The sequence below is a fragment of the Agaricus bisporus genome (genome assembly GCF_000300575.1).
Source record: "Agaricus bisporus var. bisporus H97 unplaced genomic scaffold AGABI2scaffold_14, whole genome shotgun sequence".
Lineage (NCBI taxonomy): Eukaryota > Fungi > Basidiomycota > Agaricomycetes > Agaricales > Agaricaceae > Agaricus > Agaricus bisporus.
In genome coordinates this window covers 716,129-740,921 of record NW_006267349.1, presented here as the reverse complement: position 1 = coordinate 740,921, position 24,793 = coordinate 716,129, and the positions used below count along the sequence as shown (strand labels likewise).

At 45.0% G+C, this 24,793-nt stretch overlaps 10 protein-coding genes across 10 annotated transcripts; 5 read left to right on the top strand and 5 right to left on the bottom strand.

Moving 5' to 3' along the window:
• Positions 1–1,537: 1,537 nt before the first annotated feature.
• Positions 1,538–3,800, top strand: AGABI2DRAFT_195883 (hypothetical protein). The gene is made up of 3 exons (XM_006456872.1): positions 1,538–1,554; positions 1,603–2,811; positions 2,865–3,800. The coding sequence occupies exons 2-3, from the start codon at positions 1,604–1,606 to the stop codon at positions 3,745–3,747; spliced, it is 2,091 nt and encodes a 696-aa protein (XP_006456935.1). The 5' UTR covers positions 1,538–1,554; position 1,603; the 3' UTR covers positions 3,748–3,800.
• A 234-nt stretch (positions 3,801–4,034) lies between these two features.
• Positions 4,035–4,910, bottom strand: AGABI2DRAFT_212153 (hypothetical protein; the record flags this gene model as incomplete). The annotated part of the gene is made up of 5 exons (XM_006456871.1): positions 4,035–4,065; positions 4,119–4,188; positions 4,241–4,342; positions 4,419–4,476; positions 4,574–4,910. Coding segments are annotated over 5 exons (597 nt in total), but the record flags the coding sequence as incomplete, so codon positions are not given.
• Positions 4,911–6,252: 1,342 nt separating this feature from the next.
• AGABI2DRAFT_195882 (hypothetical protein) lies at positions 6,253–6,972 on the bottom strand. The gene has a single exon (XM_006456870.1). It carries the CDS (start codon positions 6,503–6,505, stop codon positions 6,326–6,328), a length of 180 nt encoding a protein of 59 aa, XP_006456933.1. The 5' UTR covers positions 6,506–6,972; the 3' UTR covers positions 6,253–6,325.
• AGABI2DRAFT_229163 (hypothetical protein) lies at positions 6,954–7,634 on the top strand. The gene is made up of 2 exons (XM_006456869.1): positions 6,954–7,353; positions 7,406–7,634. The coding sequence occupies exons 1-2, from the start codon at positions 7,171–7,173 to the stop codon at positions 7,625–7,627; spliced, it is 405 nt and encodes a 134-aa protein (XP_006456932.1). The 5' UTR covers positions 6,954–7,170; the 3' UTR covers positions 7,628–7,634.
• A 4,492-nt stretch (positions 7,635–12,126) lies between these two features.
• On the top strand, positions 12,127–13,912 carry AGABI2DRAFT_122809 (hypothetical protein; the record flags this gene model as incomplete). The annotated part of the gene is made up of 4 exons (XM_006456868.1): positions 12,127–12,394; positions 12,448–12,740; positions 12,793–13,488; positions 13,544–13,912. The coding sequence occupies 4 exons, from the start codon at positions 12,127–12,129 to the stop codon at positions 13,910–13,912; spliced, it is 1,626 nt and encodes a 541-aa protein (XP_006456931.1).
• A 983-nt stretch (positions 13,913–14,895) lies between these two features.
• AGABI2DRAFT_122808 (hypothetical protein) lies at positions 14,896–17,310 on the top strand (the record flags this gene model as incomplete). The annotated part of the gene is made up of 16 exons (XM_006456867.1): positions 14,896–15,091; positions 15,143–15,184; positions 15,256–15,337; positions 15,391–15,463; positions 15,526–15,656; positions 15,712–15,806; positions 15,866–15,875; positions 15,934–15,939; positions 15,991–16,006; positions 16,070–16,093; positions 16,141–16,365; positions 16,421–16,448; positions 16,516–16,759; positions 16,818–16,839; positions 16,898–17,043; positions 17,097–17,310. 16 exons carry the CDS (start codon positions 14,896–14,898, stop codon positions 17,308–17,310), a joined length of 1,554 nt encoding a protein of 517 aa, XP_006456930.1.
• Positions 17,311–17,885: 575 nt separating this feature from the next.
• Positions 17,886–18,460, bottom strand: AGABI2DRAFT_181347 (hypothetical protein; the record flags this gene model as incomplete). The annotated part of the gene is made up of 3 exons (XM_006456866.1): positions 18,387–18,460; positions 18,175–18,332; positions 17,886–18,098 (listed from the first exon to the last, which is right to left on the bottom strand). The coding sequence occupies exons 1-3, from the start codon at positions 18,445–18,447 to the stop codon at positions 17,886–17,888; spliced, it is 432 nt and encodes a 143-aa protein (XP_006456929.1). The 5' UTR covers positions 18,448–18,460.
• A 2,703-nt stretch (positions 18,461–21,163) lies between these two features.
• AGABI2DRAFT_212147 (histone deacetylase complex catalytic component RPD3) lies at positions 21,164–22,802 on the bottom strand (the record flags this gene model as incomplete). Its single annotated transcript, XM_006456865.1, has 7 exons — positions 22,748–22,802; positions 22,584–22,696; positions 22,413–22,530; positions 22,283–22,357; positions 21,856–22,229; positions 21,430–21,797; positions 21,164–21,365 (listed from the first exon to the last, which is right to left on the bottom strand). Exons 1-7 carry the CDS (start codon positions 22,779–22,781, stop codon positions 21,164–21,166), a joined length of 1,284 nt encoding a protein of 427 aa, XP_006456928.1. The 5' UTR covers positions 22,782–22,802.
• An 18-nt stretch (positions 22,803–22,820) lies between these two features.
• Positions 22,821–23,568, top strand: AGABI2DRAFT_154380 (hypothetical protein; the record flags this gene model as incomplete). Its single annotated transcript, XM_006456864.1, has 5 exons — positions 22,821–22,847; positions 22,898–23,053; positions 23,104–23,182; positions 23,240–23,349; positions 23,413–23,568. The coding sequence occupies 5 exons, from the start codon at positions 22,821–22,823 to the stop codon at positions 23,566–23,568; spliced, it is 528 nt and encodes a 175-aa protein (XP_006456927.1).
• AGABI2DRAFT_188707 (hypothetical protein) lies at positions 23,566–24,455 on the bottom strand (the record flags this gene model as incomplete). Its single annotated transcript, XM_006456863.1, has 4 exons — positions 23,566–23,946; positions 24,032–24,248; positions 24,314–24,324; positions 24,392–24,455. 4 exons carry the CDS (start codon positions 24,453–24,455, stop codon positions 23,627–23,629), a joined length of 612 nt encoding a protein of 203 aa, XP_006456926.1. The 3' UTR covers positions 23,566–23,626.
• Between the last annotated feature and the right edge of the window lie 338 nt (positions 24,456–24,793).

Below are 24,793 nucleotides of genomic sequence, written 5' to 3'. Positions count from 1 at the left end.
CCTGATTACCCTTGTGTTTCACAAGTATCTTAAGCAAAAGCATCTCTCCAGGACAGAGCTCCTCGTCCAACGTCCTCAATTCGTCTCTCGATCGTTCTACTCCAAAGGCTAGTAGTATGGCAAATTGAGAGAAGGTTCCGTCATTACACGTTTTTTAACTTGTTTTCCACCGAAAAACATTACTGATATCGCAATTGCTTTCTAGTAATGCGCATCCTCCTTACGGGCTATCTTGGTCGACAGTGTTGCCTCAAGTGAAGCTGCGCTGTTGCGAAACCACCTAGGTGAGTACACTGAACATGGCATCGAAGTCACTGGCCTCTCGAAGGCTGTATAACGCCCGACAAATCTACAATCTTTGGGGGTTTCGGCCCTTCGGGACATAATAATTCGTGGACCTTGGTGTTCACCATCCTCCGCCGAATTAACCTCTCCACGAATCCCGCCGCAGGGCTAGTTTTCTACCAGACCTCTTATAGTGCCAACAACTCACTCTTCCCAACTCACGGAGTTTTCTTTGCTCCGGGGCTGTCAATTCCACTACATGGAACTTATCCACCCCATACGACGAACGAAATGTAAAATCTGAAAACTGGCCTTAGCGGTTTGTCTGTGAGAAATCAGAAACTTGGCGCATCTGTCGTCCCCACGCCAGTTGGTATCAGTTCTTTTGAAATTATGCGGAACTAATTTTCCAACGGCAATCAGGCTTTATGTATAGTAAAAAATACGATAACAACCCAGTTGACAAGGCTGTTGAAAGTTGACAGGAATATGAAGGTGGGGTCTATCCAGAAGTGGATCGTCCACGTAGAAAAGTGTATTTTGACTTTTAAATTGAATAAGGAACGGGTGTGATACATCTTCGCACGTTTCCCATTCAGCGGAAAGCAGAAATCACTCAAAGCCTATCGAGGAAAGCTTCTTAGAATGGTCTCCAAGGGTAATCGGTGCCGGAGCAATTTCCCTGTGGGATTTGACATCGCAAGTCGTTCCCATCCTGTTCTGCGAGCGTCCAATGCTAGCGATGCGAATGCTTGAATACCTGATGGCCGAAGGATGGGAAGCATTTGACGAATCAATACAATGTCTGTCCTCCACGCAACGACCACGTTACGTGCGAAAGCATCAACATCTTATTTTGAAGTTCATGTGGTCGCGTCAAAATTCACAATCAAAGGCCTGGGAGATATGAGGTAAAGGCGGTCGTTTCATTCTCGCAAAGTTGTAACTTATATTGTAGTATTCACCAGATTATTCACGACTTGGGCTGTTTTTACCTGAGGAACTCGCTATTCTGTGCCGGAAATGTAGAGTAGCGCTCAGCTCACAGGTCTGAAAATGCCATTCATACTCGGATAGAGAAATGGGGTGGGAATAGACAAACAGCAATAAAAGATTATCGTGGGAGCAGATCCCATGTCGTGAGAAATGCGTCTCCTGCAGCCATTCGCTGAAGCTTCAATTTGTGATGCTTTCACACACACCTTACTTTTAAAACAAGCAGGATGTCAGGTTTTTCGTCGCGCATAATCTACTCGAATACGGACAAAGGTGCGTACTCTCTGCTCTGATCGTTGGCTTTGAGTGACATTTGTTCAGGATGGTGTTGAAGTTCATCCTCTACACCTGTGCCTTCTTCTCGGTGGCCTCTGCTACGATTCGTTTTCTCACAGATGATGGCGATACTGGGAACATCTTCGTTTTCGAAAATGACCCAGAGAAATTTTATTATGCCTCTACCACGCCAGCGAAAGAGATTCATATCTTTGGCGTAGCCGGCAGCCAACATGACAGTTATTCCCCTGTGACCAGCATCCGTACCAGCTCCTCTCCCATCTCTCGGGTATTCCTCGAAACGCAATTCGATGCTTTCAAGCACATGGACGAGGTTTGGAGCGAAAACTTTTTGTCGACATTGTTCATCTCTTTCGAAAGGGAGGACGTAAGAGGCTGGTTTGACGAATCGGGCAAACAATGGTTACTGGATAATGGCGTGAAGAATGTTTACATTAACGATCGTATGGAGACGCCTGTCTGGAAAAAACTCAACAACATTGTTATCCGCGAGGTCAACGATCTTCCTCCACACGGCCCTTGGCTCCTGCGTTGCGCAGTCAAAGATCGTAACAGTGTTTCAGCTTACCCGGTCTACGGGTTGATGGAAGATGAACACCAAGCTTTCACAGTCGGAGCCATACCTAACATCGGTCATAGCGGTTACACGAGGACCAACATTACTCTCAAATCTAACCCCAATATCCAGTTTATTCCTATTCCGAGCCGCATGTCGGCCTGGTCTGGCCGTACCTTACCCCTCGCGGGCATGCGATTTGCAGTCAAAGACATCTTTGACGTTAAAGGTCTCGCTACCGGCGCTGGTTCCCATGCCTATCGTAAAGCCCTTGGACAAGTCGAGGAAACCGCTCCCTCCATTCAACGTCTTCTTGACCTCGGCGCTTCCATCGTCGGAAAGACACGTACATCCCAGTTTGCTCATGGCGCGCAACCTTGGGAATATGCGGATTTCGAGTACTCTTGGAATCCAAGGGGTGATGGTTATCTAACTGCGGGGGCTTCGAGTTCTGGCAGTGCATCTGCGATTGCTGCATATGAATGGATAGATTTTGCGGTGGGGAGTGATACGAGAGGAAGCATACGGAAACCGGCAGCGTTAGTCGGGGCTTTTGGTCTTCGACCAAGTCACGGGACTCTAGATATGAAGGGAGTCGTTCCGCTCTCGGAAGAGATGGATACTGCTGGTGTCTTCGCTCGAGATTATATTATATTCGAAGCTCTTGCGAGGAATTGGTGAGTCCCCCTTCTAAATATGCTCTATCGGCGATAGTTTAACACCATAACAGGTATGCAAATTCTGAAATTATCAATCGTCGCCCGACTCTTCGCTTACCCAAGAATCTCCTCTACCCAATCGATCATTTCCCTCTACAAAACCCTGATGCTCAAATGTTCATAGAAAGATTCAAGCACCACCTTCGTAAACATCTTAATATCGTCCCGAAACCCATCAATATGACTGATACGCTGACACCACACTTCCCTTCGCAATCCTTCGAAAAATTCCATACCATGTCTAATCGACTCGTAGAATGGCGGTCGTGGCAGAGTGTTGGAAAACCTCTCTACCGCGCTTACGCACAGAAGTTTGGTGCTGAGGAATTGATCGACTTCGAGCTTGATCCTGTACCTCACCGGATGTTTAAGAAGGGGAAACAACTAACTCAATCGGATTTCGTCGAAGCATTGGCTGTCAAGCGGAAATTTGAAGAAGCGTTGAACGAAGAAGTTTTCCCATTCCATGCCAAAACCTGCTCCGACTCGATATTCATGTATGATGCCAGCACTGGTGGGAGACCCTCCTTCCGCGTTGAAGAAATGAATACTTTCGAAGACGCGACGCAACTTGTGCTTACGTCTCCGGCGACTGGAACCAATGATGAAGAATCTACCGAGCCCAAGCTGGAACACTTCCTACATTACGTTGGTTCAATGGGTGGATTACCCGAGGTTACGATTCCTTTGGGTCAGATTCAGTATAAGAGCCCTGTGACTGGGAAACTGGAGTACATGCCTGTCGCTGTACAGCTCGCGACGAGAAAGGGCTGCGATGGTGTTTTGTACGAGTTGGTCAAGGAACTTGGTGATAAGGGCGTGATTAAGAGCGTTTTGGCTGGGAAGGAGGCATATGAGGTAGACACGACTACTAAAAAGAAGAAATGGGTTTGAGTAGCAATCTTGTACATTACTGATTTTTTTTCATATAAATTTCGCATCATACATCTAACTAGTCGTTTTAAAGTCAAACAGGGCTCAATCCTATACTGTACCGTTTATTTCTGCGGAAAGCAACTATATTGACAACATATACATATACGTCGAACACATCGAAAAGATACATCAAGATTAAATTACATCAAGAAGTTCGCAACCGACGAAGCACAGTTCAGGGGGTTTTGAGATTTAAAGTTTGGCTTTGGATCGTCCTGCTGTTGGGTTGATTGTAGAATGAACTGCGGAGATACAGAGGCTATTGCCTGCCCAGATCTAATTATTGTAGTTCTCAGTGTGTGTGTAATTCGGAACCATACGCTCCTCACCTCACACCGTGCAGTTCGTATTCTTCCGGTCAGGAATACTGAGGTTGATCTGATATTTATTTTGGTACCCCTAATCACTGAGACATTATTCCAAAAGACCAAAGATCATCATCATCACTCACATATAAATAGGACGATGCCAGATCAGATTCATTGATTGAGAAACACCTGTCCCATCAATGCCAAGGAGAAGCCCGAGTGTAACGAGTGAGGAGCTTGAGCATCTAGTGATTAACGTTCAATCAGTGAAACCCCTCATCCAGCGCTTTGGGTCAAGCGAAAGAAACCAACTCAACGTACGGATCAACAAAGTAAGCGGCACAGCTGCCGTGAAGGGTCCCATGAATGTTGCACATATCTTTCCGTCAGAGTCGGATCCGACGGCAGAAGAATGGTGATAAAAGATACAGGAGTTAGGAGACAGATGCGAATACAGCGGGACATTCAGCGCGTACCTCGATCCACCACAACCTCGAATACGGTTTCCACTGTCAAGTCGTCTCGTCCTTTGTGGTTTTCTATCAACTGGGTATCTCGGGCCTCCGTCGAGAAAGATTGATGGTCCCCGCTGATGTTAATTTCTGTGAATCGAAGTTTTCGCCCGGTTTCCACTCCATACGACGATCCTTTCGCGTCAACAAAATGCCAGAACACTGCTGCTGCAAGGGATTTGATCTTTTTAGGAGCATTGCCGCCTATATTTTCTTCAACTCTGACCCCCTCGAAGAGATGGTGAGATGCGTTGGATTGAGATTGGAGGAGGGGTACACAAATAGCCGATGTTCTCGTCATACTATGAGATAGTTTCGTCGGGCAGTTCAAGCGACGGCTGGAGTTCTGGAAGACAGACGGCTTCTTCACTGGGCTTCTTTTTGGTGTTCTTTCCACCAGCTCAATGTTGGACGTAGGTTGTTAAGAGCAACCAGTGGCAGGGCTCCTATATCAGTATTGAAGTGCCCGTCCACGGTGTAACTAGTCATCATTTTAATCTGAAAATAGAATGAAAACAGCCAGAACTTTACCTCGGGTGAAAACTTTAGAAAAGCACCTCGTCAGGAAGCATCCACGCAAGCGTAGGTATTACTATGGGACCGAAGATGGCTCGAGTTCTATGTGGCTGCAGAATGTTGAAAACGCCGTAGTTGTTTACTAGCTTGCAAGTTTAACGTGAGAATATAGATGTCGGCCGTACACTTATTCTCGGGTTCTATTTCCCAGGTTCTATCAGATCTTGACCAGATGTTGGCTGATGAAAAAGACAACTCGATAATCACATGAGTACACCCGCGAAACACAACAAGTAGGCGATATCATACAAGTGGTATCAAGAATGAATCTATAATAATACCCGGGTTGTATCTGAAGCTCTCAACTTTGCCCAGATCTAGCCCCGTAGTGGTCATCTTCGAGAGTTACCCCCCCGGCATGAAGAATTAAACTCATCTTCCTTGCTCCAGAAAAACGCCTCTTAACCGTCCAGAGGTGACCTGAGGTCGCCCTAATACTAACCCATCATTTCCTTACAACAGTTTGATTACATAATATATCGTAACGAATATGGAAAATGAGTTGAACTTCTTCCTCCACTCAATGTGCGATGGGCCAGTCCAAATCCAAGGGCCTTAAAAATCATCCATATTCTCTACCTTCAGGATACCCACAATATGGTGCCGTATACCCATACGCTGTCGTACCGCAGGTCGCCTACGCCCCGGGATACCATGCACCAGTCATACCACCGGGATACGGACCTGTCCCGGTTACAATGCCACAACATCATGCCACGGAAGTACAAGGTCACCGCAAAAAAAAGCGAAAGCATACTAGTTCTTCAAGCGGTAGAACTGATCGCTCAACAAATCATAGGCGACATCACTCAGCTCCGCTGAATGTGCTGCCCGCACCGGCTGAAATGTTCGAGAATTTACCAGCTGGGTTCGTACCACACAACATAATCCCGAATCCTCCAGGAGGCACGAGTGAGTTTCTGCTTTCACTCTACTGAATGATGAAACTAAAAAGAGGTGATATTACTCATCTGATCGACCCAGATCCCGTCATTCCGCAGACAGCTTACGCGGCGAATACCACCCAAGGTGACCATCCACCACCATTGTTCACCCCCGGGGTTTCTGACGCAGCAACACCCGCTCCTTTTCTTTCCTCAGGGCACTCAATTCGTCGCGCGCCTACTCCCTGGGTGTCTTCTATGCCCAGTGATACGTCAGACGAAGAAGATGAAAGTCAACAACGTAATTCGCACAATCGATCACGGTCATTAGCTCACCGCCGTACCCGCTCTGCCCCTCGTCATCGCCGCGAACTTCGCAGAGAAATTTCGGCCAATGATCCTGAAGCGGCTCTCGAAGCTCGGGCGCCGAATCCATTGCCCCCGCCGCCAAAAGACATAATCAACAGTTCGCCGCACAGGCGTCTCTTCCATACCGCTGATGCCGCGATACTTCCTTCGGCAACAACTCAAAATGTGAATATGGGATACGCTCCTTCAAATGTGACCGTTTCTCGCTCAGCTACACTTCCCGGTATAGCTGGTGTTGGTGCAGGCGCCAATGCGGTGCAACCAACAGTGAAAAAGAAGAGAGGTCTATTCTCGTTTGGCAGTCGACGAGGTCGGCATAACGAATCTACTATTCCAGATTCCGCTCCCGAACACCAACACCTGCAAAGTTACGCCCCACCTGTATATCCGAATATGGCACGGTCCCAATCCGCGGCAGGACATGCACCAAGTCATGGGTTCAATGATGCACAAGGAGTCTTTTCCCCTGAAGCACGGCGCTCACCACCTATAGATGACGATGAATCTTCCGATGAAGAGTATCTACCACCCACAGCTCATCATCCTGCAACTCCTGGACCTTCTCATCCCCACCTTCAACCAGCAGGACCATCATTGCACCAGACCCGCCCATCTCAATCTCACCCCACACTTTCACCATCACACCCGTTCCTCTTCTCGCCCAATGGATCCACTATTGAGTTCAGTCAAAGAAGTGTACCTGAATTCTTAAACCACTCTCCACATCGTGTAATGTATGGAAATAAGACGTACCCTACAGCGATGCATCTACACGAGGCCATGAAATTCATCGAGCACAAACCTGATCTTGCGGAAACGATAAGACAATGTGAACGAATCGAAGACGTATATCCAGCTGCTCTAAACTTCCAGGTTTGGGTGAGGACAGACTGGGGGACAGTGTTTATGGACAAAGTGAGATTCATTTTGCTCTTTTCGTATTCAGTACTAACCGTTTGCATTGTAGATGGAAGAGGTTTTATGGGCAAAATTTACTCAACATCCTGACATTAGGTCGACCCTCCTCAAAACCAGCAATTGTCGAATCGTATATGCTGATACGCACGATGCGTATTGGGGAAGTGGATCGGATATTGGCCATTCGGGAGATTACACCGGAGGCAATTTTCTCGGGAAACTGTTAGAAACGGTGAGAGATAAGCTGAGGATGGAAGGGTATTCTGCATGAAAAAGCTATCTCTCCTCTCCAATCGTGATGAAAAATGAGTGTCACGAGTTCTTTTTGATGACGATACTAACCATGATACCCATGTCAATGATGCTAGTGATATTACTTGTTGCGCTGGTAGCGATGTTGTATGTATCAAGAATTTGGCTTCGTATTTGTTCGGTTCATACCCCCATTTCTTTTACTCTCTTCTTCATCTGCATTATATGTATATGCGTGGCTTTATTAGATGATACCTTTTGTTACCCGTAGTACGGTATAATACACTTATATATAACTATTTCTTTATCAACTTAAATGAACTCTTTGAGAGAGGCAGGCTGATGGAGCACCAGCACTCGCATTCTACTTGATAATAAAGTCAATTCGTACCGCCTCTGAAACAGTTGCAATCGGGATGGGAGAACAAATTACTTGGAAATTTGAAATCCCCCAAGAATAAAGGGGGGGGAGAATGCGAAAATTGATAGCCTAGTTAAGGGATACAGTGCAATGTATCAATCGTAGTCTCTTATCATAATCCCAGACACAGCTATTATTCAAAGAGAAATATCATGACTGAGATGATGAAAATCAAATGCGCCGAAGCAGTAAATATCAAAGATAATACTGTAGCTCGAAAGATATTCACATGCCAGGGTAGGCACAAATTATCGAACGCTTTCTCTGGAGATGCGTGTTCCCAAACGATCAAGACGGTTGAGGTTACGAGCGCGATCATCAGACTATGATTTTTCGTAAATAAGATTGTAACCGATAATTACGGAGTGGAAACTTACTATAACAACCAAACCATCGGCAGTGAGACAAGCACCCAGAAACCTTTAGCTAAGGGCGTGTCGCAACCGGAAAGAGATGCCTTTATGGTATACATGTAAGCAATCAACATTCGGACAAAATCCAACGTAGATAAACGTACCTCACGCCAAGCTCTAGAAGCACCCTCGTGGCAAAATGTAGCCGAATGACAACGAAACAGAGACGTGATCACCAAGGTTGTCAATCCGCTCAATAATGCTATAGCTGAAAGAAGAAATGACCAGGAACACCTTTGGACAGAATAAACACCAAGCATCGGGAGAATGACCCTAGAATAAAGAGGTTTTTCAATGAGCTCCAACGAGAAATCTATAATGAAGACACTTGCGGTAACACTCCTACAGATAGAGCGAAATTCGATTTCCATTGTGATCTCAGACGTTTCAGGGTCAGAAGCCATTGCTCTAGTACTGATTCCTGCTGAGTTAGAGTTACCGATGCCTCTTGTTCTTTGTGATATGGTTGCCGCAAGCGGTAACAGCAGTAGTACCAATATGGCAACCCAAAGGAAGATATAGTGGTCATCGCAAAGAACAAGATAATAATAGCACTTCCGAACAAATGACTATACATTGCATATAAGCGCTTTTTAAAAGTTCTTATCGTGTAGGTTGAACGCACAGTGTTTTCCAAACAGGGCCTTTCCTCGTAACGCCGTAGCGAGGTAGTGGTGTTGATTTCGTGGATAAGAGGCTAAAATGTCTTCCTTTCTGTGCCTCTGGTTGACAAACTTCACGGTGTGCATAGGGAACGATATCAAGAACGCGATGAGACGGCGTCGCATTCTTGGGCTGTTCTAAATTTGGGTTGGCTAAAAATGGGTGAAATACACTCAATTAAGTTTATATTTATAGCACAACGCCTCTCCCGTACCTGCATTCGTTGGCATGATTGCCTTGTTGCTTCCCCTTCAGATGCAGACTTCAGACAGAAAGCGCTTGTCTGGGAGGGGGGAGATGGCAACAAGGACAGAGAAGCTATTGGTCCCGAGTCAGCCTGGCTTCTTAATCAGGAGCCGCACAAAAAATTTTTTGATCAAAGAAAACGTGGGTATGATGATACTCACATTGAACATCCATTGCCATCCTTTTCCGCGGCATTTCGCGGCCTCGAGTAGGTTGTTTAAAATCAGGCATGCAGTGAGGGATTCCTTGTCTCAGCAAAGCTCATTGGACACATTTCCTAGGTACTCCAATGATACAAGCCAACTAAAAACGACACTGCCTGTGCTGACTTTCGGTTCTGGGCACTGATGCTGACCCGCCGTGGTAAAGGAGTGTGTCATTGGATTATCTTCATATAGGTATTGTACATGGGCGCCGAATGTTATTGCCGCATCATCGCCCGCATGAAGCCTGTCCCCGACGTGAAACAAGTACACTCTTTCTCGCGTTGGTGACCATGCAGTGATTGGGTAACAGGATCCTTCAACCCGCGCACACATTCCATTCAACTTTTCTAACTGGGCTAGTTTGACCGAGTCAATCAGGAAAACGTTTCTGGACTTGTTTATCTTGCAAGCATAATGTGTATCTGACCAAGCCAGTAACACATACGCTGGTACACATGAAGTTGTTACATCACACGCGTCTTTACTTCGCCACCCGACCACCGTGAAAACATTATGTCATAGAAATGTACAAGGAGATTAAAGTCTAACAAATTTCTCTGTGATGTATTTTAGACACTTAGAGACACTTTGCCAAAACGAAGGTCTCCTGACATAACCCGACAACTGATAGTATTCTTGGAAAGGACCTTTCGTCGCATCAAGAAATTTTATCCATTTTTCCTCCGTCGCTTGAATTTCTTTCTTGGATGGTGGACCAACAAATGTTATCCACTTTCCTCCGTCACTTGAATTTTTTTCTCGGATAATGGATGGGAGGAGGAAACATTTCCATTTGAAGGCTCTCTTTTTATCTTCGAAAATATATCGGAATATACTTGTAACAGTTTGTCATACTCGTCAATTGTATCGAAGAGCTCCGCAATCGGAGTCTTCAATGGACCCCCCAATTCTGAGGACACTCTCTCAGTCTCCCAAGTGGTAGAGAAAATTGAAACATACCGCCACCTGTTCTAGCCATTGTGGTTAAACGAATGACCCAATTTAATTCAAGCCTGAGAAATGCGAGGTCTCGCTGTGCCCAGTCCACTATCTGCACAACCCAAAGAGCGTAGTCGAAAATCAAAAACAGGCGGATATTTCTTTTTTTTTTTAGAGCATGTAGTAAGTGCAGGTACTCCCTCGCGGCGTAGAAGCCATCTACCAAAGGGTCGTTGAGATGAGTAGCCGTGCGTTCGTTTAGTTTCAAAATGTGGTTCAAGATGACTTCTTGAGAAGGATGAATATCTGAAAGTGCATAACACAGACAGTCAAGCTTCTCTAGAAACAGTTTGCGGATCGATATCAGCTTGCAGACGATTTCTTGGTCTGGTGGGTTCTATTCCAGTGGTTGTCAATATAATGGACATATAGTTGAGGCATATTAATGACCGTACCCAGAGAGGCATACATTTTACAGGTTGATATTTGTTGACCATGGTGGAGAGGAAAAAATTAAGTAAAATCAAGGTCTAACATTGACGGTTTTTATCGCCAATCCACCTGGCACATTTTTGTTCTGGGTTTGATTTAGTTATTCTTGTGTCGGGTTGAATTCAAGCCATTCTTGTTCTGGGTTTGATTCAAGCTTATTGTTCTTCGATCATTGCTTATTCGGTGAGCCTACATCACACTGGTGCGAACAAGCGGAATCAACTTGTCTTGTATCGCGTTAGCGTCAGCGAGTTGGGCCTGATATAGAATCATACCGCTAGCGACATGGATATAGATGTCATGGTTGCCAGTCGTTAGCCACGCCAGCGGTTTGGCCGAAATCTGGCCGAAGTTCAAGTGCCACAAGCTTCAGCGGCGCTTTTGTACGACTTATTATCAATCCCCTTGCCTCTTGTTCACGATTTAAACGGATTTTATTGTTTCCCAGAACAACCAAGTCAATCACAAATTACCGTTCCTTGGTCTGATTCGTGTGGCGTCAGCTGTGTAAATCATACATGAGCATTTGATCATGGACAGACGCGAAGACCGGAATAACGGTAGTTTTCATCCTTACTTATGCTTCGACCCCCACTACGACATTCAATTTCCTCCCATATAGGTACTTTTCTCACTTGTCGATCTTTTTTCCCCGCGATACCTCGTTGTTTCCACGATAACCCCCTTCGAGGGTGTTTATGCTTCTGTAATATTAGGTCGTTACCGGAGATGATCGCTTGGACCTTGGTCATCTTATTATCATTTCCAGAATCTGTCTTTAAAAGCTTAGTGAACTTCAAGCTCTATGCGAACCGTTGATGTAATTTGGAGCGTTCCTCCCGAGGCTGGTGTTGAGGGACGTTACCAAGGTCCAAACCAGGCCACCTTGTGGCCACAGTGCATCGAAGCTCAGTTCGACATTGACGTTATCGGGCGGTTCAGGTAGCTATATGGCCGCTAAGAAGGAAAAAGGCGATTGAAACTGCAAATGAGCATCTCGTGGTTTGAGCGTGTCTGTACTCAAGTACTCATCAGTGCCTCCGCCAGTCCGCCGTATGCATGTCGGATCAATGAAATGGATCATTTGCGTGGGAATATGGTCTGATGTACAGCTTTCTGGGTCAGATGGGCACTTGAAATGTCCTCGCTCGCCTTCATACCTAGAAAACTCACCAAGTCAGCGCCTGCGAAAGACAAAAAACACACCTCAAAGCGCGACGAGGACCATTCTTCTTCTAAACCTGTACCAACACTACCAGCGGTCCCTGCTCCAGACGACGTACCAAACAAGTATAACGATCAAGACTACGCGAATCTCATTACTTTGTCACTTTCGGACTATGTGTTATGGATCGACCCGGACCTTAGAAGAAAGTTCGAAGTTGATTCAGCCGGTGACCAAAGTTGTGAGTATCCTCTGACGTGCCTTTGATCGCCTGGTACTCAGTATCGGTTGCAGACGTGTCTTTTGACTATCTGTTCGAACACTCTGCCGCGCTTTCAAGCCTTTTGGAAGTTAAACATGGAAAAGAATCTAGCATAGTGCGAAGCAAAATTCAGGCCGCCTTAGTCAAAGGCATTCGAGCACACGCGAATGATGTTTTCGACGTTCGGCTACTCCTTCACTCGGATGCAGTAGTACCGCGTTTTGGTAAACAAAAGGACCTTTCTGGAGGTTATGAAATCAGACGGAAGCGGCTAGGATCACTGTCGAAGGGTAAAGCCGAGTGGGACGCGTGCACGCTATATCTGGTATGTCATTAGACGCATGGCCCTGATTTTTGAGATGACGGTTTGTTCTAAGGAAAACATACCTCCGGGATATCGATCTTATGCTGCCATTATACGGTTTCTGAGCGACTTGTTACATGATGCCCCACCCGTTCCCTCATCATCGACACTATCTGCCGATCTTCTTGCACGCGTTCAAGGCATATCCTTCCCTGCTCACTATAACGACAAACTTGGTGCGCGGCCGACTTGCAAAGGGTTTGCGCTCGTGACATTTGCACATGCAACAGACGTAGAATATCTGCAGAGTTTCTTCCCGTGGATTGCTAATGAAAATAACGAACGCGGTGGAAAGGGCAAACAAGCTGAGGCGACTGCCGAATCCATCCATGCGGCTATACAGTCCAAATTTCGTGTGACAACGAAAAAACATTGGCTCGAGTTGAAGGCCGAATACTTGGCGTATAGGCAACGGCTTGTAGAAGAGATTAATGCTCATCAAGATGCGCGGAGAGATGCCCAGACTCATTCACAGGAACCCATGGCCGTCTCACCTCCTACGGCGTCTACTTCTATACAACATCCTTCATCCACCCAATTAACTTCTTTTTCCCCATATCCTCCTGATTGCCTCCTCCTTGTTAAAAATGTCCATCCGGATACCACCAAAACGACCTTACGAACCTTGTTCTCCCAGGCATTTCATTCACTCGACCAAAAAGGTGTGGATGGATTGGGTTATGTCGACTTCAACAAGGGTATGGACAGAGTACGTACAACTTTAGAACTTTCTTTCTCATCCACTCAATAAGTTGTTGCTACAGTGCTACCTTCGGTTAGCTGCACCCATGTACGCTAATCTACTCGTGGATCACTTCGACCATCACCTTCGCCAAATTATCCAAGTCTCAGGAATGGATGAATCTGGTGTTGATATCCGTACAGCGGAAACATCTATACCCAAGGATCTCCAACCGATTTCTGTGGAACGCGTCATCGGTAGGCCGGAAGAAATTTATTGGGAGAAAGTTCCTGCAAAAGTTAGGAAAACTGCTGTTGAGCATGCGATACAGCTTATGACGCTCAGTCGATCTGAAGACCGTGATACGAACCATAGTCATACACGCAAGCATGGAAGGGGTGAGCCAGAGAGGGAGAATGGGCTTTCGCACAAGAAAAGTCGGAATCGGTGAAGTGGGTAGTCAAGATGGTGGTGCACCGAGAACGAATAACTTAGGTTCGTACTTTATCCTATGGTTCTACACACCTAACTGCATGACCTTATTTCGGGTGCATAGTTAGTATCAACCAAGCTTCGTACCCATACCGTTGCTGCAGAAGCACTTGATGAATTTGCAGCACATACTCAACATAGACCACACTTAAAACCGAGGACATCGTAATAAAAGCGAACGCAGCCTTTCTCATGTTCGGAATCATCCTACCAAACTCTATTCAAATGCAAAATTCGAGATTCAAGGTCCGTCAGCACTATGTCATACCAAGATAGGGTCGAAGGCGAAGCAGCGTCCACTTGAACTTTTCGAAAAGAACCCCACCCCTTTTACCTTAGAGGTGAAAAAAGGGACATGAGCGTGAAGTATGGACAAAGATCGATTTACCTATGTACACACATGTATTTTGACAGGAGGAGACAGATGCGCAGTAAAACGATTGAGAAGCATGGCGACCAGATGGCTACCAGTCCATATTCAACTTTCTATCCGTTATTACGTGATCCGGTGCCACCTCTCTCCAAGGCCAGCCACAAGGCCGGCAGCCGGCGGGAGGCGCTTAGCTCCCTTGTTTAGACCCTATGGATGACGCATTCGCATACGACCTCAAGGGGCGAAATTGATTCAGAAACTAAAAACGTAATTTATCATACTCCAGTCAGTATATCTGGGGCTACTTTTCATTCGGGATTGTTGTTTGTAGAGAGAATCAGCGGCAAGTCCTCCGGAAAGAATTCATCCGGCATCCGAAGACTACCCCTGAATCCGGCCAAGACAGTAGAAGACATGTACAGTAAACTGCCCCTTAAGATCACCTCATCCGAGGTTCTGGCTAGCGCTGTGGTCATGAATTTGGCTATAAAATGCTGATGGTCACTTAAGTCACTAGCCAAATTAGTTCTATATCAGGAGCTCACGCGGCTTTCTTTCCGCCCCAAACCATGGCCCCTTTACGTTTGGTCGCTGGAATCGTTGCACTTACTCTGTTTATAGTTATTCGCAGGCGGAAACGTTTGCGTCTGAGGGCGTCAATGCCGCCCGGTCCCGAACTTGCGTGGTTTGGTTTGGGCGACAACCAAAGAGATATGCCGAAACACGAGGCTTGGAAGACGTTCACGAAGTGGTATGAACAATATGGTTCGAGCCTTGTTACCAAACATGCTTCTGTATCCTGACGTAGTATTGAAGGGCCCGTTGTGTCAGTGCTGGTAGGTTCAACGAATGTTATAGGTGAGTAAAATGACTGCTTTGTTTCATTGACCGGGTCTGTTACACTTTTCGAACTCATTCCTTGCATTCAGTCTTGGGAACAGTGAAGGCCGCTACCGATCTTTTGGAAAAGAGGGGGAGTATATACTCAAGTCGACACCGGCAAATACTCGCGTAAGCGCCCGGATTTACTCAGCTCGGTACAATAACTCAAGTGTTTCTTCTAGGGGAGAAATATACTCTGGGGGTATGAGAGGAATTGGGATGCCTTATGGTCGGAGGTGGAGAAACTGGCGATCGGTGAGACTTTAACATTACAATCGCCTGTAGAGCCTGTTTTCATAACCGAGCTATTTTTATAGCTCATTCACTCCGGGTTGTCAATAGAGGCTTCTAAAAACTATAAACCACAACAATCACTAGAAGCAAGAATCCTGGTAAAGGATTTCATGGACGCAGCAGACTATAAACAGTTGTCTTTCCACCTCCGTCGGTGAGTTGTCATCTCGATCATATTGATGAATTCGTTGTGAAAGCGAGTCGTGTAGATTTGCTGTGTCAGTTGTCCTGAACGTTGGCTATGGGGAGCGCATCAAGACGCTTCATGACAAGATGGTAGTGGAAAACATGGAAATTGACCGCTGTGAGTCATTTGGGGGTCTCAATGTATCTTATTACCTTATTATTCGTCGCCTTGATTAGACTTCCTCAAGTAAGCCCTTGTTGTTTTTTGCCACAATTTACGCCGCTGAAACTATTATCGACTATAGGATATTGTAAGACATGCATCTTTACCTCTTTGAAAGCCATTGATAACTTTCGTTCAGATCTTCAAACTCCGTGGTTGAAAATGCATTGTCGTTTTTCTCTCCTTCATGATATTACTACTAACTCATCATCTGGCAGTGGCCGATTCTTTTACGCCTTCCAGTATGTTCTAGCCCAATATATGGACCTCTCCATTCATGAGGATATAGAAATGGCTGCAATGGTTCCGCTGGGAACCCGAAAGAATGCGCCATCGTGATACGATGGTCTACATGGGACTTCTGGATGGGGTCAAAGAGCGCATCGCAAATAAGACGGAAAGCGCAAAGCCGTCAGTCGCTGTCCGTGGTTTGGAAAAACAACAAGACTGGGGTCTAAACGACATCGAACTTGCTTATGCTTGTTCTGCTCCTTGGCAAGCGGGTGGAAGCACAGTACGCTTTGTATTCCATATGAATACGAATTTTTGCTAACTATATTCATGTGTAGACAAGTCAAGCTATCCACGTATTTTTATGTACGTCCCATTACCTATCTCGAAAATTCATTATGAATGAAACAGCGGAATTCCTTTTGATCTTTAGTTGCCATGTTACTTAACCCGGATGTCTTGGAAAAGGCTCAAGAAGAGATTGATCGTGTCATTGGTCGGAGCCGTCAACCTGACTTTGATGATATCGATACCCTTCCTTACGTGGACGCAATTTGCAAAGAAGTTTTACGTTGGCGACCCGTAATACCCATAGGAGTAGCCCATTGCAATACTACCGCGGATGTATACGAAGGCATGTACATTCCGGCGGGAAGCAAGGTATACGCAAACATTGAGTAAGTGGAAATGTCTTGGGGTGACTCTCTCACTCAACTTCTTATATGCATCACGTAGCTTGATGTCCAAGGATCCTGTGGTAAGTCTAGAATCTATTTCGGTTATAAGTGACATCTCTTATGGATCGAAATATTCAGGCATACCCCTCCCCTGACGAGTTTAAGCCTGAGAGGTGGTTAGGTCCAAACCCCGCTCCGGCCTTCCAATTTAGTTTTGGTTTCGGACGGCGTCAATGTCCTGGCATGCATATTGCTACGAATGCTCTCTTTATTGTAGCATCAAAGTGTGTCGCTTCTAGATCCTACGGAATGAAATCTGCTGATGATGTCTCCCTAGGTTGATTTGGGCATTTGATATTAAAACTCGTATTGACCCGCTGACGGGTCGTCCAGTCATCCTTGATCCGGATGATATGGCCGGAGATTTGGTACGCGGACCTAGAGACGTGCCTTGTGTACTTCAAGTGAGGGGTAATTCAGAGCAAACTCGAGCTTTGATTCTTGCCGAAGCAGAAGCGGCTGAAACAGAAGCTCTGGAATTTACCCCGTGATGTTTTCACCTTCATTCCTTGTATCATTAATGTTGTTCATCCAAAAACGCCCCATATTATAGTCGACGTCCTTAGTTAGCCGAATGTAACAGAAAATAAGTATTATATGAATACATCTTAAGTTCTGGTGCCGTGATTCTTGTACGCGTCTCTTTCTTTTTCGAGGTACCACATTCTTCACGATTTTATTCACTTTGGTATTACATTCGAGCTAAAGCCCCCATCCTTGTGCAAATGTCCCCAATGTTTCGACATCAATTTGCCGGCAAAAAGAGCATACCCAAAAATGAATGAACGAGAAAACTAAAGAACACCTGGATTCTTAATCATCATTTGATCGTTATCGCGGGTATAAAGACATAAAGAACGTAAGTATCACTTACCTTTCTTTCTCTCGTTGATACACCTCTCCTGTCCAATACGCGTATATCCTTTTCTCTATAACTGCTGAGAATATTCCTTTTGGCGTTGATTGTAAGTCTTAAACTTTAGTGGGCCGATAGGCTTTCAATAATCTTATTGCCTTATTTGAATTGAGTAAATGAATAAATAAATGATTCGATAATGCCGCTTTCTTAACTCGCCGGCGCAATGTATACATCGCCGCGAAAACACTGCTCCATGGATGATTCTTCCTCTGAGGTACTAGACTGCCCTAGATTAAGCGTTCCAATAGTTGCCACAGCAGGCCCATGGTCCCAGTTCAGCGTGCTGAGTCGATGTTGAGTCTGTCTGTCCCATGCTCGCCCAGAAAGCACTCGATAGACAACAAGATAATTTGCAAGGATCTGTTTTTGTGGGGAACAGAAACATGAGATTTAGACTACATCTCCGAGAAACAAGCTTTTTTGGATGATTACTCACGTCAACCTGGATTGTACAAGTAATGAAAAGATTTACGGTAGGCGCGTATTTCAAGCTATAAGATATTATTGTTCCAATATTCCATAAAGTATCGAGGGCGTAAGATTCGATTAACATCGTGGCAATACCCAAGTATTGACCAGCGATATCAGATCTCCCTGGTGCGAGTGCCCGTGTAAGTAAGACCTTAAGATAGATATATAATGAATTACCCATCAGTTTGATGTGTTCTCGTCGGACCAAGGCCAAACGTGTGATGATTGATGAGGTCATGAAGACCAAGCTTGATACCGAGAATACCGAGGCCAGTACGAATATTATTGACTCAAGCCGAGGTGTTGCTGCCAAACTTGAGGTTTTAATGTCCCATATAACCACCCTATACGCAGTGGCCAGTCCTGGTAAAGTGGTGAATTATCGTGGCAGGAAGTCGATGTGGATGAAATCAATTTGGCTTACCTACAGCTGGGAGATAGAGGAATAGAGACACCACGGTGATGGGTACGACGAAGCGGGTTCCGGTCCAGACAACCCAAACACGCCATAGCTGAGAAGGGAGACGTTAGAGAGAGATTTACACACACCCGGAACACTAAACGTTGATTCACCAATACTCCCAATATCAAGAAATCCTCTACTAGGTTAACAATACCATCTATTCTTAGAGTTGTTATGGTGCGAAGTGTCGCTGGAAAGCCAAGCGGGCCGCCAGGTAGCGTGTTGTTGACGATAAAGTCCATTTCAGCGTGTCGATTGCTAATGACGATATCCATTGTCGCACATATTAGCAGGACTGTTAAGAAAGCCATCGTGAAAGCGGTTTGTCGGTTGATTTTGCCGTTATGATCCCGAAGTTGAAAATAGCATAGTCTGGCTGAAAGACAATAGAGTACAAACAAAAGAGTGTAGAAGACCGCTAGGACAGTGGTAGATGTAATGAGATTGACGGCTTCGTTCAATCTCACTTTGGCTAGTGAAATGGTGGGGGCCATCACACGTTCCAATGGAGTGGTGGTGGAAAAACGATTTTGAAACCGGCCATAAGTTGTTCTTATACTCTGACTTCTATCAAGGGTTGAACTTGATCTTGATGAAGGCAAATCAGGGACGAGGCTATACCTTGAAATTAGGTTGATCGCTCCATGATGGTTGGAATTTAAATAGTGATTCTATTCCGGATGCTTCAAAACAGCATTTAACGCCATTAGGTTTTTCTTCGACCTATCATGTCCGAAGAAGACTTCATGGGGAATCTACACACTTACTCATTCTGATGAAAGCTCTGAACATACATACGGGTAACTCACCGTAAGAGAAAACCAGTTTTTCCATTAAACTTTACTGCTCAGCCAGTGAGTCAGCTGAGTCGTAACCAATCAGAGGTGGTCATTTATCGATATCGCTCAGTGGCAATGACTAACATAGCCATCGATTCGCATCGGTGAGCTCGGTGCTCAGTTATCCTTTCCTATCAAATATTCGTCAACTAATTCACGGCGGACATTAGGCCCTCAACTTGAATATTTCATTATTGCATCAACCACCAACTAAGACCCCCGTGACAGAGTCCGAACAGCCTAGCCCTTTGATCATGAATATCTTTTGTCTATACGGGTATATATACAGAAACTGCTACTCAATAATCACCCCAGAATCCCCCCAAATAACCAAAAGTGCCCTCGCCATGTCGTAAAAATACCCCGCGGACAACGGATAACCCGTGGATAACGGAATTCGAGGTTAATGGCACTCGTGGACGATCCCAAGAACGCCTGCAACTGAAAGCTCTTCCAACCCAACTCGATAGATATGATAGCATGAGTAACCTTTAGCCCCGGTGGGGGGGAGGGTATTTATTAACTCAAAAATAAAACCGTCCCCCATTCAGTAGTACCTCGGCCGATACAGCCCAACGATGTGGAATAAGTAAAATGTGGAGACTGTTCGTCCCATACGAAGGGATTCGAACAATATAACAACTTAACCCCCTGATCAGATGTTCACTTTGAGTGGATCACATTTTGATTGAAGGAGCGAGCCGACCCACTAAAAATAAAATTAGACAATCACACATTTCTCGAGCGTGATTAGTATTTGTTGGACCGACTACTTTGAAGTCACTTGATGAAACTAAAGAAGGCAAGGTCTACCAAAAAACGACATTTCATGGCTTATTTTCAAAACAAGAACGAGTAACTTACCAGAATTGATCAGAACACGAGGGGGAAAACTGAAACTCATAGATTTTACAGATACGATAAGCTATCGAAATTCAACAAGATAGCATGAGTGTGATTGAATAGTTTTACCGACCTAACCACCCTCATCATATAATACATCATAAAAAATAACAATACAAGTAAGTACACCATTCACGTATCCACAACCATCCCCCCATTCCCACCAAGCTCCCAATCCTCCTCCCCCCCATCCCCTTCTCTCCCCCCTCTCTCCATCACTTCCGACAAATTCAAACTCCTCACCACCTGTGGCAAAAACGCATCTCTCATCCTCAATTCCTCTCCTCCTCCTTCTCCACTTTGACTATTCCCATTCAATCCGATGTGACCGGTGGTGTTGTTGTTGTTGTTGAGTTTGTTATGGTCTACATACCCAAAAAACTTTCTTTTCGAGTTTTTCGACGATGCAGCTCCGCATTCAAAATGATCATATCCAGATCGATGGAGAGGGACTTCGAAATACGTGTTGGTAATCACGCTCATCCGTTTTCTTGATCCATTTCGTTGTAATGATGATGATGATGGTGGCGGAATATGATTCGTGTTGTTGTTGTTGTTGTTGGAAATTGGCGTAGTCGATGTCGCACGAGGAATTGAAGATCGTCCTCGTGTAATATTATTATTATTTGTCCGACGTTTCCAATCATCTTCATCTTCATCTTCATCTTCATCCGAAGATCCATCATTACCTTCCGAATCCGATTCTGCCGAAGACGATTCTTGTAGAGTATAAACATATCTCGCGTGTCCTATATAAAATAATTAGAAAAAAATAAAATATGAAGAATTGAGGATTGGTGTAACTTACGAGCGAGACGTTCATCCAATTCATCCCATCCTTCTTCATCTTTGACTAATCCCAAATGATGACCAACCGTTTCTCTCGGCACATCATGCATTTGCACCGAAGGAGCATGAATCAGATCATGAAGTTGTTCCAACGCCGTAACCCTAAAAATTATACGAATTTATCACAAAGAAAAAGAAAAAAAAATAGTTATAGAAAAACCCTTACCTCACTCGATCAAGTGAATTATCCTTCGTATTCAAATCATCCATATTATTCCCCAACACTTCCAACCTATACCTCGGCGCAAACCATTCAAAATACTCATTCCACGGTAAACTGAAATCAATCTCATCTTCAATCCCCAATGCACACGCCGTTTCAAACGTCCATGTCTTTGCAACATTCTTCACAGTATATCCACCACCTCCAAGTAAAATCAATGGGATATTCTGTTGACGAAGGAATTGTACACAATGGGCGTGTCCTTTCATTGTGACGTTGAAACACCCGAGTTTGTCTCCTGCTAAAGAGTCGGCGCCACATTGGAGTACGACTGCTGAGGGTTGGAATACGTCTAGAATTTTTGCGATCACCTTTTTTTTTGTAAAAATGATGTTCAGTGTATAAGATGTTTAGGGCGCGAGGACTTACAGGTTCAAACACACTTTTATACGATTCATCCGTAATCCCATCCTTCAAAGGTACATTAATCGCATACCCCTTCCCTTTCCCTCTCCCCTTATCCTCCTGAGTCCCCGTCCCAGGAAAATACTCACCAAATTTATGAAAACTACAAGTCATAACACGATCAGTAGTGTAAAAGGCTTCTTCAACACCATCACCATGATGACAATCGATATCGATGTAGAGAACACGAGGGTAGGAACGAAGAAGTTCGAGGATACCGAGGACGATGTCGTTGACGTAGCAGAAACCTGAGGCTTCACGTTTTTTGGCGTGGTGGAGACCGCCGGCCCAGTTGATGGCGATGTCGGCTGCACCTGAGGATATTCGTTGGGCAGCACCTAGAATACGCTTTGTTAGATCGATGATGGTAGGATGATGAACAACGACGAACAGATGGAACCACCGGCGGATATGGAACAAAATTCGAATAGACCTTCGAAGCCGGGGTTATCATCTCCAACAAGGACTGTAATAACCGCAGTGAGCTTTGGGAAGTGAGGTGGAGAGGTGGAGTGTGATACATCTGGTGCCATGGTAGGTGAGTTCTTCGGCTGTCTCTGGAGTGACACGGGTGAGGAAATGGACATATTCGTCGGTATGAAAGGCGGAGATGTCTTCTGGAGAAGCACGCTTGGGTCTCTGAAGAAGAGAAATTGAGGATGAGAATAATAAAAGAGAGTGAAAAGACGGACGAGGACATGCATCTTGGGGAGCATGTCGTATGCGGCGACGAGGTCGTGGGTGACCCGAATCCGGTGGGGCTTCATGGGGTGACCGAGGCCATACGTGTACGCGCCCACATCCGCTGCAGCCAACTTCAGTGTACACTCTACGAAAAAAACAGAGAGCGACTCACGGTCGAAATAATACGCCACCCTCCGCTTTGACATGGCTGCCCAGAACAAACCACTTGTAGCCACGTGACCCCCATGGCTCTTCTTCGCCCCAATGTCTTTGTGCGTCTTCCAACCCACTTTCACCGCTTTGTCTCTCATCGTTCGCTCAGTTCGACATTGCCGTGAACAGAAGACCGAAAGGCCGCATTGTGTTTAAGCTCTATGATGAGGATGTTCCCAGGACTGCACAGAACTTTAGGGAACTTGCTACTGGGAAACATGGCTTTGGATATGCTGGCAGTCGATTTCATCGTATCATCCCTGAAGTGCGTACATGAGTACTACAAATTCCATTTCCCAGCTCATGTTTTTGTAGTTTATGATTCAAGGTGGAGACTTCACCGAGGGAACTGGAAAGGGCGGAAAATCCATCTGGGGACCCAAAAGATTCAAAGGTGGGTGGGTCGAAAAGCTTTCGTAGTACGGTTTCCTCATCAAAACAACCGCTCTAGATGAGAATTTTATTCATAAGCATTATAAACCTGGTATCCTCTCCATGGCCAACGCCGGAAGAAACTCAAATAGTTCTCAGTTCTTCATTACCACCGTCAAAGCCCCATGGGTGCGTATATATATATATATCATTTTAAATGAATCTTCGGGCTGATAGACCTTGAATCTCTAGCTTGATTTCAAACACGTCGTTTTTGGAGAAGTCGTCGAGGGAATGGACATTGTCAAACTCATAGAAGCTAGAGGGTCACCGACTGGTAAACCAAAAGCTTCAGCGATTATTACTTCGTGTGGCATAGTCGAAGAAGACCCACCACCAAACGATTGATATTCATATTATTATTATTATTATCATCAACACTAATTACAATAGACACTCCCTTCTATCAAGGCCTCGTACGCACCATATCATCAACATCTCGTAACCAACCCTTCAACGCCCCTCCCCACCCACCAATCCTCCGCATACAATTCCTCTCTTTATCCAAACCAATCCCAATTCCAATGTTTCGCATCATCTCTCTGCATCTCTTACGCACCACGAAATGATGTTCGATACAAAACGCCAAAATGCTTTTTCTCGACAAGAAAATATCTTTAAATGTTTCTCCACATCCTGGACTGCATAATTCTTGTATACCCCACCATCTTTTGATCGTCCTCATAAAGATTCTTGGAAAGTACAACACAAATGGTGGATCGAGCCCTTTGAAAAATAAAAATAAAAAAGCGTAAATAAATATTTCAAAAAGAAGAAAGAAAAAAAAAAGCAAATTTTTTTTTAGACGTACAAATGATATCGGTAGCCTGGTCTTGTATCATCCTTCCCACTTTTTCTGTATAATTACCATCAATAATCCATCCTTCTGGATTTTGATCCATAACTTGTTGTACGAGAGCCTTAAATCCTAATGTTGGTGTTTTCTGCCATCCTGGATTCCAAAATAATCGATCCAAGTTGAAGGAGTTGATATTCAGTTTGGTGGAGAGGATAGTTGTGAGAGTGCTCTAGTTATGTATTCAAGAGATTATGCGTATGCTGAAAAAATGAAATGGTTTCTTTGGTTATGTACCTTTCCTGTACCTGTTTTTTTTTTTTTTGGGTGGTTTAGAAAGAGGGAGAGGAGAGGAGAGGAGAGAGGCGTAAGTACCGCTGTTTCCTAGTATCAAGATACGGTATTTGCCATGTTTATCACCAAGCAAAGGAGTCGTCATTATAGTATGTGAGTGGGGTTAAGTTGAGAAGAGAGATCTAACCGACATTTTGTATTTTCCCTTGGACGGTACGGTTCCGCAGACCATTTCAAGTTGTGACTCATGATGCATGATGCATGATGTGGCGTGGACCCTAGCGTGTTCCACGGATCGGGAAGGGGTTAATTATACTTATTTGATCATGAATGGAATAGTGGTTGATGTGCTTGATACACGTTGTCTAGTCAAACATGCATACAGAAATTTTGGAACGAGCAATTTAAACACTGCTACAGTTGCGGACAATCAAACACGACAATGTTGATATCCCGTGATTCAGAATTTTTGGAGGTAATCTG

Bases quoted from the DNA above. Each gene is read 5' to 3' on its own strand.
- AGABI2DRAFT_195883 (XM_006456872.1), top strand. From the start codon at position 1,604: ATGGTGTTGAAGTTCATCCTCTACACCTGTGCCTTCTTCTCGGTGGCC. The intron at 2,812-2,864 runs GTGAGTCCCCCT...ACACCATAACAG, and splicing joins GAAGCTCTTGCGAGGAATTG to GTATGCAAATTCTGAAATTA.
- AGABI2DRAFT_195882 (XM_006456870.1), bottom strand. From the start codon at position 6,505: ATGGATTCGGCGCCCGAGCTTCGAGAGCCGCTTCAGGATCATTGGCCG.
- AGABI2DRAFT_229163 (XM_006456869.1), top strand. From the start codon at position 7,171: ATGTATGGAAATAAGACGTACCCTACAGCGATGCATCTACACGAGGCC. The intron at 7,354-7,405 runs GTGAGATTCATT...TTTGCATTGTAG, and splicing joins GGACAGTGTTTATGGACAAA to ATGGAAGAGGTTTTATGGGC.